General features: G+C 39.8%; 1 protein-coding gene across 1 annotated transcript in view; it reads left to right on the top strand.

The window, feature by feature from the left end:
• LOC123499326 (katanin p60 ATPase-containing subunit A-like 2) overlaps positions 1-10,428 on the top strand; it is a 26,523-nt gene extending 16,095 nt beyond the window's left edge. Inside the window, exons 8-16 of the mRNA XM_045247196.1 lie at positions 1,378-1,498; positions 1,895-2,004; positions 2,467-2,635; positions 3,706-3,818; positions 4,265-4,461; positions 5,287-5,458; positions 8,241-8,340; positions 8,965-9,159; positions 9,676-10,428. Coding sequence (XP_045103131.1) covers positions 1,378-1,498; positions 1,895-2,004; positions 2,467-2,635; positions 3,706-3,818; positions 4,265-4,461; positions 5,287-5,458; positions 8,241-8,340; positions 8,965-9,104 — 1,122 coding nt within the window. The 3' untranslated portion in view covers positions 9,105-9,159; positions 9,676-10,428. The remainder of the gene's footprint in view (positions 1-1,377; positions 1,499-1,894; positions 2,005-2,466; positions 2,636-3,705; positions 3,819-4,264; positions 4,462-5,286; positions 5,459-8,240; positions 8,341-8,964; positions 9,160-9,675) is intronic.
• Positions 10,429-12,655: the final 2,227 nt, after the last annotated feature.

Genomic DNA, 12,655 nt, shown 5'->3' with positions numbered 1-12,655 from the left:
CTCCCCCAATCAGTCTTCCTTATTCCTTTCATTTCATGTTTGCTGGCCAATAATCAAGTTTTTCCTATCTCATTATTGCCATTTATAACTATTTTTTTCTTTCCCCTTTCAATGGTTTCTCGTCTCGCAATATTACTTTTCTATCACTTCTTTCTCTCTCTCTCTCTCTCTCTCTCTCTCTCTCTCTGGTAATTTGTCACTTTCTGTTATTTCCTCATTTATAATTCATGTCTATTTTTTCTTACCCTTACCTGTCACGTGAATTTGTTTTGAAAGTCATGGTACCTTTTCATGGCTATTTATTAAAAAGTCACACGTGCATTTTCAAATCCATGAATTTATATACGCTTTCATCTCGCTTTTCCATTCTTTCGCTTTTATGTAAATGTAACAATTTTCCATTCTTTTGTTATGCATTTCTCTTCCGACCACTCCCCTAGCAACATCTAAAGCCACTCACTCTCCACCTCTCTCACCACCATAGCCTCCTTCTTTAATCCTCCTACCTTCCCGAATTCTCCTCTCCTTTTCATCCTATCCTTCCTTTCTCAGCATCAATCTTTAATCCTGTCATTTTATTTTTTCTCATCACCCCTTCAGCTTCCTCTCTATTTTCATCCTCATTCAGAATTCCTCTCTATCCTCTTTCCCTACCATTCCTTCCTCTCACATCAAACTCCTTTTACTCTTCATAGTTTCTCTTGCTAACCTTTTTCTTCAAATTATCCTTACTTCCCTCCTCATCTCTTCCTAACATTCCGTTCTTCCGCAGAAATTTTCTTTCATTTATTCTATTACATTCTTTTGTCCAAATTAGCTTTTTTCTTGCTTCTTCTTTCTATCAATCCCTGTCTTATATCATTTAGTTTTATCTATTTTTCATTCATTAATCTCTTAAGTTGTTGCAGGGTAAGTGTAATTTGCAAATATTTCTGTTCTACCCGTATGGCATCCAAGTTAATAATAATCAGTACAATATTTCTATTGATGTTTTAGCATTATTAATATCAGTAGTATATTATGAAGTCTTGGATTAACAGACTGTCTTCATTCGCCGCTTCCTTAAAAGTCAGGGGTTGGCTCCTTGCACGAGTCTCCTCTTATCATTTCTGCCCCTTTTATCTTTCTCTTTGACTCCCATCTCTTGCAGCTCTAACGTAATAACATCACTCCATCTCACTCTCTATCTTTTTCAAGGTCCTTTTCCTTCATCTGCTTTTTTCCATTCTCTTCTAATCGGTTCCTGGTCTCCTATTTTGACTATATGACCAAACTGTTAACAGACTGTGCGAGTTCTCATATTCTGTTATGTTTATATCTGTTAGACGATGGCAAGAAATGTATTTTACTTTATTTTGCCGTTCCACTCTTCCTCAGCCTCGTCAAGTCATCAACCTCAAGCAGATGATCAGTGACTACACGAGACTCGAGGACAACATTGGAGACATCGGTAAAGGTCCCCCTCGAGCCCCGTCCTCGCAGGCTGAGCAGCAGGCAGGTGAGCGTGACCTCTGACCTTTAGCATGACCTTTTAACTTTAAAAAGATTTGTTATTAACATGATTTTTTCGTATGATTTAGATTCGTGTTGATTCACTGCTATATGGAAATGATTTATTACGTCGGTGGTCTTTCCTTATCCTATTTATTTATTTTCATTTATATAAGCTTGGATGCTGACACACACACACACACACACACACACACACACACACACACACACACACACACACACACACACACACACACACACACACACACCAAAATATAATTTCCCTTGGATATCACAAAGCACAAGAATAAGTTTCGCTGATAAAAAAACGAAAGTCCACCTTCTATTAATGCCCTTAATGAAGTGAATAAATTGATTTGACTTAACATGCAACTGTTCGCAGGTGAAGAGGAGGAAGGCAGTGACCTGTGGGACGAGAAGAGCGTCAAGCCAACCATCATGCTGCCTCATTTCTCAGGAGAGTTCAGGGACCTGGCCAACATCATCCAACGGGTACTGTTTCTCTTACACCGGACGCATGTTTACTTGATATCACGGACACTCTTTTAACTGGCGAAAGGAAAATGGAGTTTTCAAAACATTATTTCCACTAGATATGAATTTCATACTGTTAAAACGTACGAGTTTAATTTTTCACCACCTGTGTGGGAATTCTCTCATGTGTACTCTTAATTACATGTATGCGTACTGCTACCTATTTATATGTAAGAGGGTACTCGCCAAGAGCAACAAAATTATATATATATATATATATATATATATATATATATATATATATATATATATATATATATATATATATATATATATATTCTGCAAAGTTAGTGCTTTGCAATATGATTATTATCAATTCTAAGCTACAAATAAAGTTGCCAGTTACAAAAACCTATCCCATTAAGCACGTTTCCCATGTTTAAAAGTATAAATTTCAACCTTTTTTTCAACATCTTTTAGGAAATTCTGGTGGAGAACCCGCAGGTGAGGTGGAGTGAGATCCTTGGGTTAGAGGACGCCAAGAGACTGGTGAAGGAGGCGGTTGTGTATCCTCTCAAATACCCGCAGCTCTTCATCGGAAGGTTCAAGCCTTGGCGAGGTATTCTGCTCTACGGACCGCCAGGCACAGGTGAGGGAGCGAGAAGCGAGAGCAGGTTAATTAAATGTCAGACCTGAATTGTACTTTCTAGACGAGACTCGTGAAGTTTCGAAAAGACTAGCCACTGGTTTAATAATAACTTTTGACAATTAGATGTACATATCATTCTCAGAAGAAGAAGAAGCGTGTGATAGGAAGAAAGAGAAAAAGAAATAAATTATCCACTACCAACTTTGAATTATTTCGCCATAGGAAAAGAAATGTTACAGGAAGAAAGACGTACTTAAGTACCTACTATCACTTCAACAAATATGATACAAGTGCATGGCAATCTTGCCCTTCACGCTTGTTTTGAATAAGGCAACGTGAATCAAGTCATACAGTCAGTAAGTCCAAAGCCACACTGTTGCATGGCACGTGACATCATAAAGCTGATGAAGAGATTCGAGTCACAGCAGGAAGGAACATTAATGAGGCAAACATTTCCTTTACCTTAGCAGGATTGAGAAGCTTGACAAAAATTAACCACCATTAACCTTAAATCTATGCTATCATTATTCTGTGTTATCATTTATAATCATGAGTCAAATACCAGGAAGATTTTCACGTAGCTTTGTTTTCTACGTGACAATAAACTTACTTAGACATCCTCTACAGATACTGTAGCAGGAGATGACGAAAGCGATTCGAACATGAAGCAATGTATCTTTTATATAAGGACCATAACATTGAGTCACATGCTCACGTCTGTACATTTCCTTCTCCCTTTATTTCCCCTTCAGTATAGTGATGCAACATGCGTTAGGAGAGGGAGCAACGAAGGATACGGAGATAAATGCCATAAGAGAGAGACCAAGATATAAAAACAATGCTGGGGTGAGGGTGACTGATAGGGACAGCCTGGGATATATGAACACTGGGGAGGCAAGGGAAGATATGATATTAATTGGCTTCACAGCAAACATCTCACTGTAGGACATGAGGCTTGGAGCTTATTGTGTTTTCATCTGTCCCTAATATTCTTAGCCTTTATTGTGTATATGTAGAGTACTCCACAGCTACTACTACTACTACTACTACTACTACTACTGTTTCCATAGGCAAAACGCTGTTGGCGAAGGCTGTGGCGACGGAGTGCAAGACAACTTTCTTCAACATCTCTGCCACTTCACTTGTCTCCAAATGGCGCGGTGACTCGGAGAAGCTGGTCAGGGTAAGCGCATTATCCCCTGCACACACACACACACACACACACACACACACACACACACACACACACACACACAGCCAGTATCACAGTCCAGTGGAGGTCCAAATATTGCTAGCACGTCAACAGCAGAGACATGCGTTTGGTAATAAAAACCAGTATCTGATATACTTTTTTTTCTTTTTATAGTCTCATGAAATGCAGAAATAAACGCACCCTTTTATATTTGTCGGCACTGGGTCACCACCTGTCTAACTAATGAAATACTGCTAGGGATATTTCATCGGTCACAATTTATTGCTCGTGTTTACTGTTTTAAAATGCCTGTGGTGTGTTATTAATGTCCTAACGTCCAACATTCTTTTTAGAACGACTGTCACTATCACCACCAGATTAACCATCACGACCTGGTAACTCTCACTATCACCATCACAATCAACGTCCTTCCTCAGGTATTGTTTGAGATGGCAAGGTTCCACGCCCCCTCCACCATCTTCGTGGATGAGGTGGACGCGCTCATGGCCTCTCGTCAGGGGGAGCAGGAGCACGAGGCCTCCCGCAGGATGAAGACGCAGCTGTTGGTGGAGCTGGACGGTCTGACGCAATCCAATCACCATGTCTTCCTCCTCGCTGCTTCCAACATCCCCTGGTGAGTGTGCTGATGACTCGACTGTTCTGTGTTGGGTTTGAAGCACCAAGCTAACCATGCACGAAGGCATGAGTCATTATTGTTATCCGCACCTTGAACAATGTAGTGATAAGATCATGTTATAAACATTTTACAAGTCCATTGGAATTATTGGTTGGTCTCTCATGAGTATTTTTCTTCACTGACAATATAGATTTTTTCTTACATAATCCCTAACATCATGAAAGCACTCGAAAACTTCAATAACTCTCACAACAGCTTTTGAACATGTGAGTGCAACAGTTGTCAAAAAAGCTTAGACAAGGAAGGTGAGAGACTTTAGAGGCACTAGATGACTGAAGTATTCGTACAATGAAGACTTGGTGCAGTGATGGTCAGGTGTGGCGCGAAGTGATGGAACACAACAAGGCAAGGCAGAGCTCACGGATATCTATGTGTTGATGTTCCCCAATGATGAAATTACCACCTGATTAAGAAACGAGTAGCCCTGTACTAAAATTTGTCGCTGTGACTGAGTTCAGACGTTGGAACAGTTTTAACCAACACCGTCAACTATTGTCTTGTTGAGGACACACAGTTATGGGAATAAAGAAACAACTGTTCTAACTAGTTATTGTCACACACCTAAATAAACATAACTCAACTCAGCTAACGCACTAGTCCACTGTTTAGTCAAGAGTTATTAATTCAAAGTGACACAGCGAGACCCTTCATGTTTATTGACACGATAGTTCCGGCACACTATCACTGACCATTATCTCCACTGTTATCTGCATTATCTACAATGGCTTCGATCTTACACCATGCTCTTTTATCCAACCCCAGGCAGCTGGATCCCGCCATGCTTCGTCGACTGGAGAAGAGAATCCTGGTGCCGCTGCCGGGGAAGGAGGCGCGCGAGGCTATGTTCAGACACCACTTGCCGGAGTCCATCACTGATCTGGAGGAGGTGGGCCACACCATCAGCACCCACCTCGAGTACGACAAACTGGCCAAGGTATCTCCTCCTCCTCCTCCCCTTTATTCCCTTCCTTCTCAGCTCTGTGCCATGTTTCTCTAACTTTCTTTTTTTCCCCAAAGGTGAGTTGCCTTTTTCTTCTTCCTCCTTCTCTTGGTTTTTTCTTTTATTCTCCTTCTGAGTCTTGCTCTTTTTGTTCTTTATCTTTTTAAGTAAAGTTTGCCTTCCATTTGTTTTTTCTTCATCTCAAACGAAACATTTAACTCTGCCCTGTTCATGTAACTGACTTCATAACAATACACTTTCGATTCGTTATCTACCGCCTCCTACGCCTGCTATGGCATGGGAATACAGACCGAAAACAATGACATTATAAGCGACCGCCACAAAACCACAGGTCGTCAGGTATTGCGATAGTGTTGTGTTGATTTTTGTGGTATGCGACGTTGTGGTTCAGTCTGACACATGTCCATGTTCTGGTCGAGGCTTGTGACATGCGATTAAGAAAAGTGGATAGCTGAAGCCGGAATGCCACATACGAATATGATCTAAAAAGTTTCAAAACATGTTTTCACATTTTCTTTGATGAAGGATTGAAGACTAAGGAATGAGACTGTAGTCATCCTTATACATTTCCATTCGCCTGTCTCACTTTTGTCCATAACGACAGTCGCTCGACACTCTTGCGTATCATTCCTCATTAAGATTCGCTGCAAAACAGTCCACTTGATTAACGAAACTCTATGAAGCTATTGATAGTGACCTGGATAATACAGCCGCCTTGTGTTTATTAGCAGGTTAAATACTCTCATGAGTTGCAAGAAGTGAGCTATGGCGGAATGAAGAGAATAATCTGGATAATGCAGCAACCTTGTGTCTGTCATAGTAAGCTTAGCAGTTTGAGGATGAGAAAAACAGTGAAAATATTATAATATATATATATATATATATATATATATATATATATATATATATATATATATATATATATATATATATATATATATATATATATATATATATATATATATATATATATATGGTGAAGAAAATCGCATTTAAACCTTCAGCTTGTTGTTGTGACGTTTCTGGACATACAATCCCATTTCGAACACTGAAATACACGTGTATAGTGAGTGTGGGAACGAGACGTCTTCCCACCGAGAAGACTCTGGGACAAGAGAGGTCCTGGATGCGAGATTTGTTTGCTCTTATAAACCCTAGCTATTGACAACGTCTTCTAACAAACTTACTTAATCCTTACATATCTAAAAAATTAAAATGAATGATTAGATCCATAATCATTCTTAGAAGGAAAGAAAAACAATAATATGAACTAATGAAAAGTTGTAAGAAACAATAGTTTGAGAAAAGGCTCTTTAGTGTTTTTAACTTTTCTTAACCTACTGTTTTTACAACTGTTTGTTAGTTTATATTGAAAGAATATTTTTCTTTTCTTCTAAGAATGATTATGGATTTAATTTTTCATTTTTAATTTTTAAATGTGTAAGGATTAAGTATGTCTGTTGAAGACGTTGTCAATAGCTAGGGTTTGTAAGAGCAAATCTCGCATCCAGGACCTCTCTTGTCCCAGAGTCTTCTCGGTGGGAGGACGTCTCGTTCCCACACTCATTTGTACACGTGTATTTCAGTGTTCGAGAATGGGATTGTATGTCCAGAAACGTCACAACAACAAGCTGAAATGTTCGAGAATGGGATTGTATGTCCAGAAACGTCACAACAAGCTGAAATGGTTTAAATGCGACTTTTCTTCATATATATATATATATATATATATATATATATATATATATATATATATATATATATATATATATATATATATATATATATATATATATATATATATATATATATATATATATATATATATATATATATATATATATATATATATATATATATATATATATATATATATATATATATATATATATATATATATATATATATAAAGGAAGAACAACAAATATAACTTCGAAAAGATGAGAAGCAATTAAGATAATGGAGTACCCATGTTCTTCCTTCTCATCTCCGCCGCTGCAAGCGAGTACTCAGAGACTTTCACAGTTACGACTTCATTTCTTTTAGAATATTTTTCCTCAGAAGAAACATGGACACCAGAGGCTATAAATCTAACAAAAGAAAGTTTAATGAACGTATATTCCTTAGTGAAGGAGAGTGTGGTTCAGGATGAGAAATTAATTTTATCTCCCGTGTTTGTCTTGATATCTCTCTTGAACGAAGGAGTTAAGTTGCGTACAAGAAAACAAGACACATTGTACCACACCTGAACATTAGGAAGCATACATGAGTGAAATTAATACTAAATTACGGTATTAACGTTAATGATTGCTGGAAAAGCAACGAAGACTCAGAGAAGGTCCTATTCATCTGTACCATTGAAGAGAAATAGGTAGGGTTAATTCAGAAGAAAAGTAGTTTGTAGATATCATTCAACAGTATATATATATATATATATATATATATATATATATATATATATATATATATATATATATATATATATATATATATATATATATATATATATATATATCATTACATGCTTCAATATCAAGTTTATAACTCATAAGACTACCAGTACACACCACAAAAAATCCATACTGACGACTATAGGAAGTTGTAAGAGAAAGGATACAACGAAACATCCCTTTTCTTTTTTTCTTTTTTTCGAAACATTGCTGAGAGGACATCTCTTTAATACGTCGCGTAGTTACAGTGTCGTACCCTGAGTTGATCTTGAAGCTAACAACTCACGCTCCACGTTCGTCCCCAGATCTCTGAAGGGTACAGCGGGTCGGACCTACAGGTGGCTTGTCGAGAGGCGTCAATGGGCTGCCTGAGGAAAGTATTCAACGTATTGGAGGACCACTCAGGTGAGGCTCAGGCAGGGGAGGGGCTATGCACGTTGAATTTTTAAGGGAGGACACGACAGGCAACGAGGAGTGATCAAGGGAAAGTGTAGCATGAGTAAGCTAAACACATGGAGCTTTACTTACAGAGGCTGCACGTGGAGGTAATGATGAGTGTTGTGAGTGTGGGTGCCTTGGTAAATGAGGTATAAATTTGGAAGAGGACAGTAGTAAGTTTAAAGCGTAATTGAAAACAGTTTATACATGTAACAGCTAAATGAAAAATAGCATCTTGTAAGGAGTAGAAACATAAACAAGGCTCGAGTGTATACACAAGCAGCGGTAAACACTAGCCCCTCACAGCATCCGCTTTGCTACAGTCAGCTCCCACCTTCCCCTTTCATTGAGTCAAGCCTCTCTTTTACATTGTCAGTTTTCACTATGATCACATGAACTTCCCTTCTTGCGCACTCAATTTACACTATTTTCACTCTACCAACCCTCTTTCTCTCTTATATAGTTACTTCTGCCATTTTCTCCGCCAAACCTCTTCCTCTTACACAATTTCTACCACTTTCATACATCCAACGTACCTTTCTTACCAGCATTCACCACCATCACACACCCAAGCCTTTCTCCCTTACACAGTTGAGGACTCAGAGCTGCCAGAACTGAAACTAGATGCCATCAAGATGCATGACGTGGAGGCGGCGCTGCAGAAGACTAAACCGACGCAGAGCGATTCTCAGTTATACCTTGAGTGGCACTCCAAGTACGGCTCGGCTTGAGGGGCACGCGGACCTTCTGAAGGAGCCAGACTCGCCCAGTGTCACCACCCAAGAGGTAGGGCGAGGGGGATCAGGTGTGGGTACGTTTGGAGAGTAAGAGAGTGAAGATGAAGTGTTTTATAAAGCATGTCCATCGGGGCGGTGAGGGAACGTCACTCAGACGAGAAAGAGAAGGAAGGAGGGCATGTAGGAGTGTCAGGGATCCTCTAAGGTATGTGGTGATGAAAGGGGTTTTCTTAATGAAGCCCCTCGATCACTGACGTTAATGTTGAAGGATGACGAGGTCGAGGTTATAATATGAGTGGTTTGAGTTTACATGATGAGTAGAGGTGATGGTCATAGGCAACATTCTGCGTCACACCACCACGCCTACGTGTAACATGGCAAGGAACTCCGCTACTAGCTGCTCGGTGAGTCTTAACAGTGCCCATCAGGACGTCAGGCGTGGTGTATACAAATGTTAAGATGTGATGTTTTCCTATATCAAAAGGTTAAACAGTTATAGAATGAATGAAGGATGAACCATCGATTAAACAAAACATTTTATACTAACTTTTTCTGTTACTGACAGACGAAAATAATCGTCGCAGTCGAAGACCACAAGTAACGAGGTTCTCCCAGGCGGGATGTGAGGCGCCTGGGAGGAGCACGCTGGAGACGGCAGCTGTTGGGGTCCAAAACGTATTTAGGTAGTCTAAATAATTTTGTAGGTGTTTACTGACGGCAAGACAACTCTTAACGAGGCGAGAAATATCTCAGGCAGCCTAGAGGCTCACGTCCACGCACCAAAAAGAGAGATGTGGCGTCGGTAAACTTTTCGCCCACTAAACTCGCTCGAGCGGCGCAAGACCCTCCCTCGGCACAGCCTGCATCATCTGAGGGAGGAGGAACGTGACCTGCCAGGATGGTGCTCAGCCTCGCTGTCCAAGACGCACGTGACTCTGCCTCCTGATAACTGTCGTACTGTCCGGGACCTGACTGTCATGTAAGATGATAACCTTCTTCCTTGGAGCATTGTGTGTTCATTCTTGCCGTGCAGAGGCGGTGGATGAAGCGTGTGACCTTTACTGCGGTCATGGTAGTTAAATGATTTTGTATATTTTGCATTGCAAGTAAATAAAGGGGGATTCATTTTTTATAGAATATGTACAGAAACACAGTTTAGGAACTCAAGTAATTTTGGGAAAGTTGATGATTTTTCTTGTTTTTGAAAATGCTAATGATTCAAGGCTCAGGATCGTGTAAAAAGGCTGCACTGGCAGCTGTTGTACAATGAAAAATAAACTAGCAATATGGCTTAAAATGATTTACAAATACTCAAAAGGATATATATTTGTTATTTTCCTGTTCACTCTTCAGATATAAGCATATGGACATTATATATCTATTTACTCATTCTTTACATTCACTACAACAATCAAAGAAACACATCAATAAACCACATATTATCATCATTATTACTACTACTATTGTTATCATCTATCGCACTCATCAACATTCATTATTGACATTATATATATATATATATTATGCTTCCAAATTTTCAAAACCTGAATAAAACTACTGCACTTGTTAGCATTTAAAATAATTCACATACAGTCGCAAAAAAAAAAAAAAAGAAAACTCCCACGAACTTTTTCTTTGCAACCACGTCAAACGAGAGCACACATGTGACGGACTCGCTTCCCTATAACTCACATTAAGGGGGACCACCTCTGTCTCCCCTGGCTATCCTCGTAGTTATTGATAGGCGGGAAGTGGAGCGAGGGAGATGGCCAGGGGAGATGAAAATAAAAAAGAAAAAGGTAAAAAAACTATTATTGATGGTCAGGAAGCAACACGTTACACTGAAGCAGCATTGGGTGGTCTGGGCTGCTCCTCACACACACACTCAAAGGGGGATGGGGTGTTGACGCTACAGGTGAGGGGGCACAGGTGTTTACATTCACCTGTTTATACCCCGTGCGTCGTGCCTCGCTACCTGCCGCCTCCTGCTCTGCCTGGTTGCCTCTAACATGCGACCAGCTTATAAACTTTGCAAGGTAAGTTCCTCAACGTGAAACATATGCTTTTGAATTTGTTTTTATTTCCCCACTAACATTTATTCTTTTCTATTGATAGTTTTTTGCTTTGCCACCACCAGGTACCAAAACTTCATTACCACTATCACCATCACCGTTACTGTGCTACTACTACATTATTATTATTGTTTCATAGGTATACTTCCACTACAACTTTTACTGTTACTGCTACTAATAATGTTACTATTACTACATCTACTACTACTACTACTACTACTACTACTACTACTACTACTACTACTACTACTACTACTACTACTACTGCCTTCTAAATCACGTTCTTTCCTTCCACGAACTTCTGCAACATTAAATCATCGATCCGGTCAGATGTTTTGCTGATGACAGTACTGCAGACAGTGAACACACACACACACACACACACACACACACACACATTCCCTGCGCATCTCGATATGGGCAGACAATAGAAGACGCGGCGCAGTAGACGGCGTGGACTGGACGAGGTGTTAGTCTCGCTGATGTGCATGTATCCAAGTGCACGTGTGCGTGCGTGTCAGCGTGGTGGCGATCGATGCACTGCCACGACCCACTACATCCCGATCAGTCACGTGCCACGCCACCTGACACTACCAACAACTAAATGAGTCAGAAGTAAGATGAAAAAGAAAACAGTAAGGTGTATCAAGACTAAATTACAAGCGAAGGCAGGAAAACAGACACGCAAAGCTGAAGAAATTACCACTCAGGATGCCCACCGATACCCTGAGGTGAAATATTCATTAATGTGACAAAAAAAGAGACTCAGTAAAGATATTAAGTTGGGACTCCACAAATAGACGGGTAAAAAATAGCACGCACGAGTAAATTGCGAAATTAGAAACTAATTCTACGCAGCGATCTTTTGGGGTGGAAAGGTAAAAAAAAAAATATATACTTAACAAATTATTTTTACCAATCAGAAAAGTGTCCACACATCTTTTCATCTATCTAACATATATTTGTATATGTATGTGTATGCATGTATATGTTTGTGTGCAGGGTGGTAGTGAGGTCTTTTTAAAGTAGGCCAAACATACTAGAACAAGTGAATACAAATCGAAACTTGACCGAATACCTTCTTGTTTCCAGGGTGAAACATCTAATTTCCAAACTTTTGCTATGAATCTAAATATAGGGTGGTGGTGTGGACGTGACACGCTGAAGGGGAAAGCCAGGGTTACATGGTACGCTCCCTCGCACGGTGCTCTTCTCACTATCTCCTCTTCCCCTTTACACGCGTACGTACCTTGGCCCACACGAGCGCTGAAAACGGACACAAGTGAACCAGAAGTCGACTCAGCATGTCAATCTAAACGCACCACTTGCACTGATTTACCGTGAAGGTTCGAAAATGAGGAAACTGAACCCGTATCTACGTAGTCTGCTATTTAAAAGAGTGAAGATATACCCTGTAGTGGGGATTACGTCCCTCACAAAGTAATTTGCAGTAGAATTAAAGCAAAGGGAAAA

This window comes from Portunus trituberculatus, chromosome 49 (assembly GCF_017591435.1).
Source record: "Portunus trituberculatus isolate SZX2019 chromosome 49, ASM1759143v1, whole genome shotgun sequence".
NCBI classification, from domain to species: domain Eukaryota; kingdom Metazoa; phylum Arthropoda; class Malacostraca; order Decapoda; family Portunidae; genus Portunus; species Portunus trituberculatus.
This window is presented reverse-complemented; position numbering and strand designations above follow the sequence as displayed.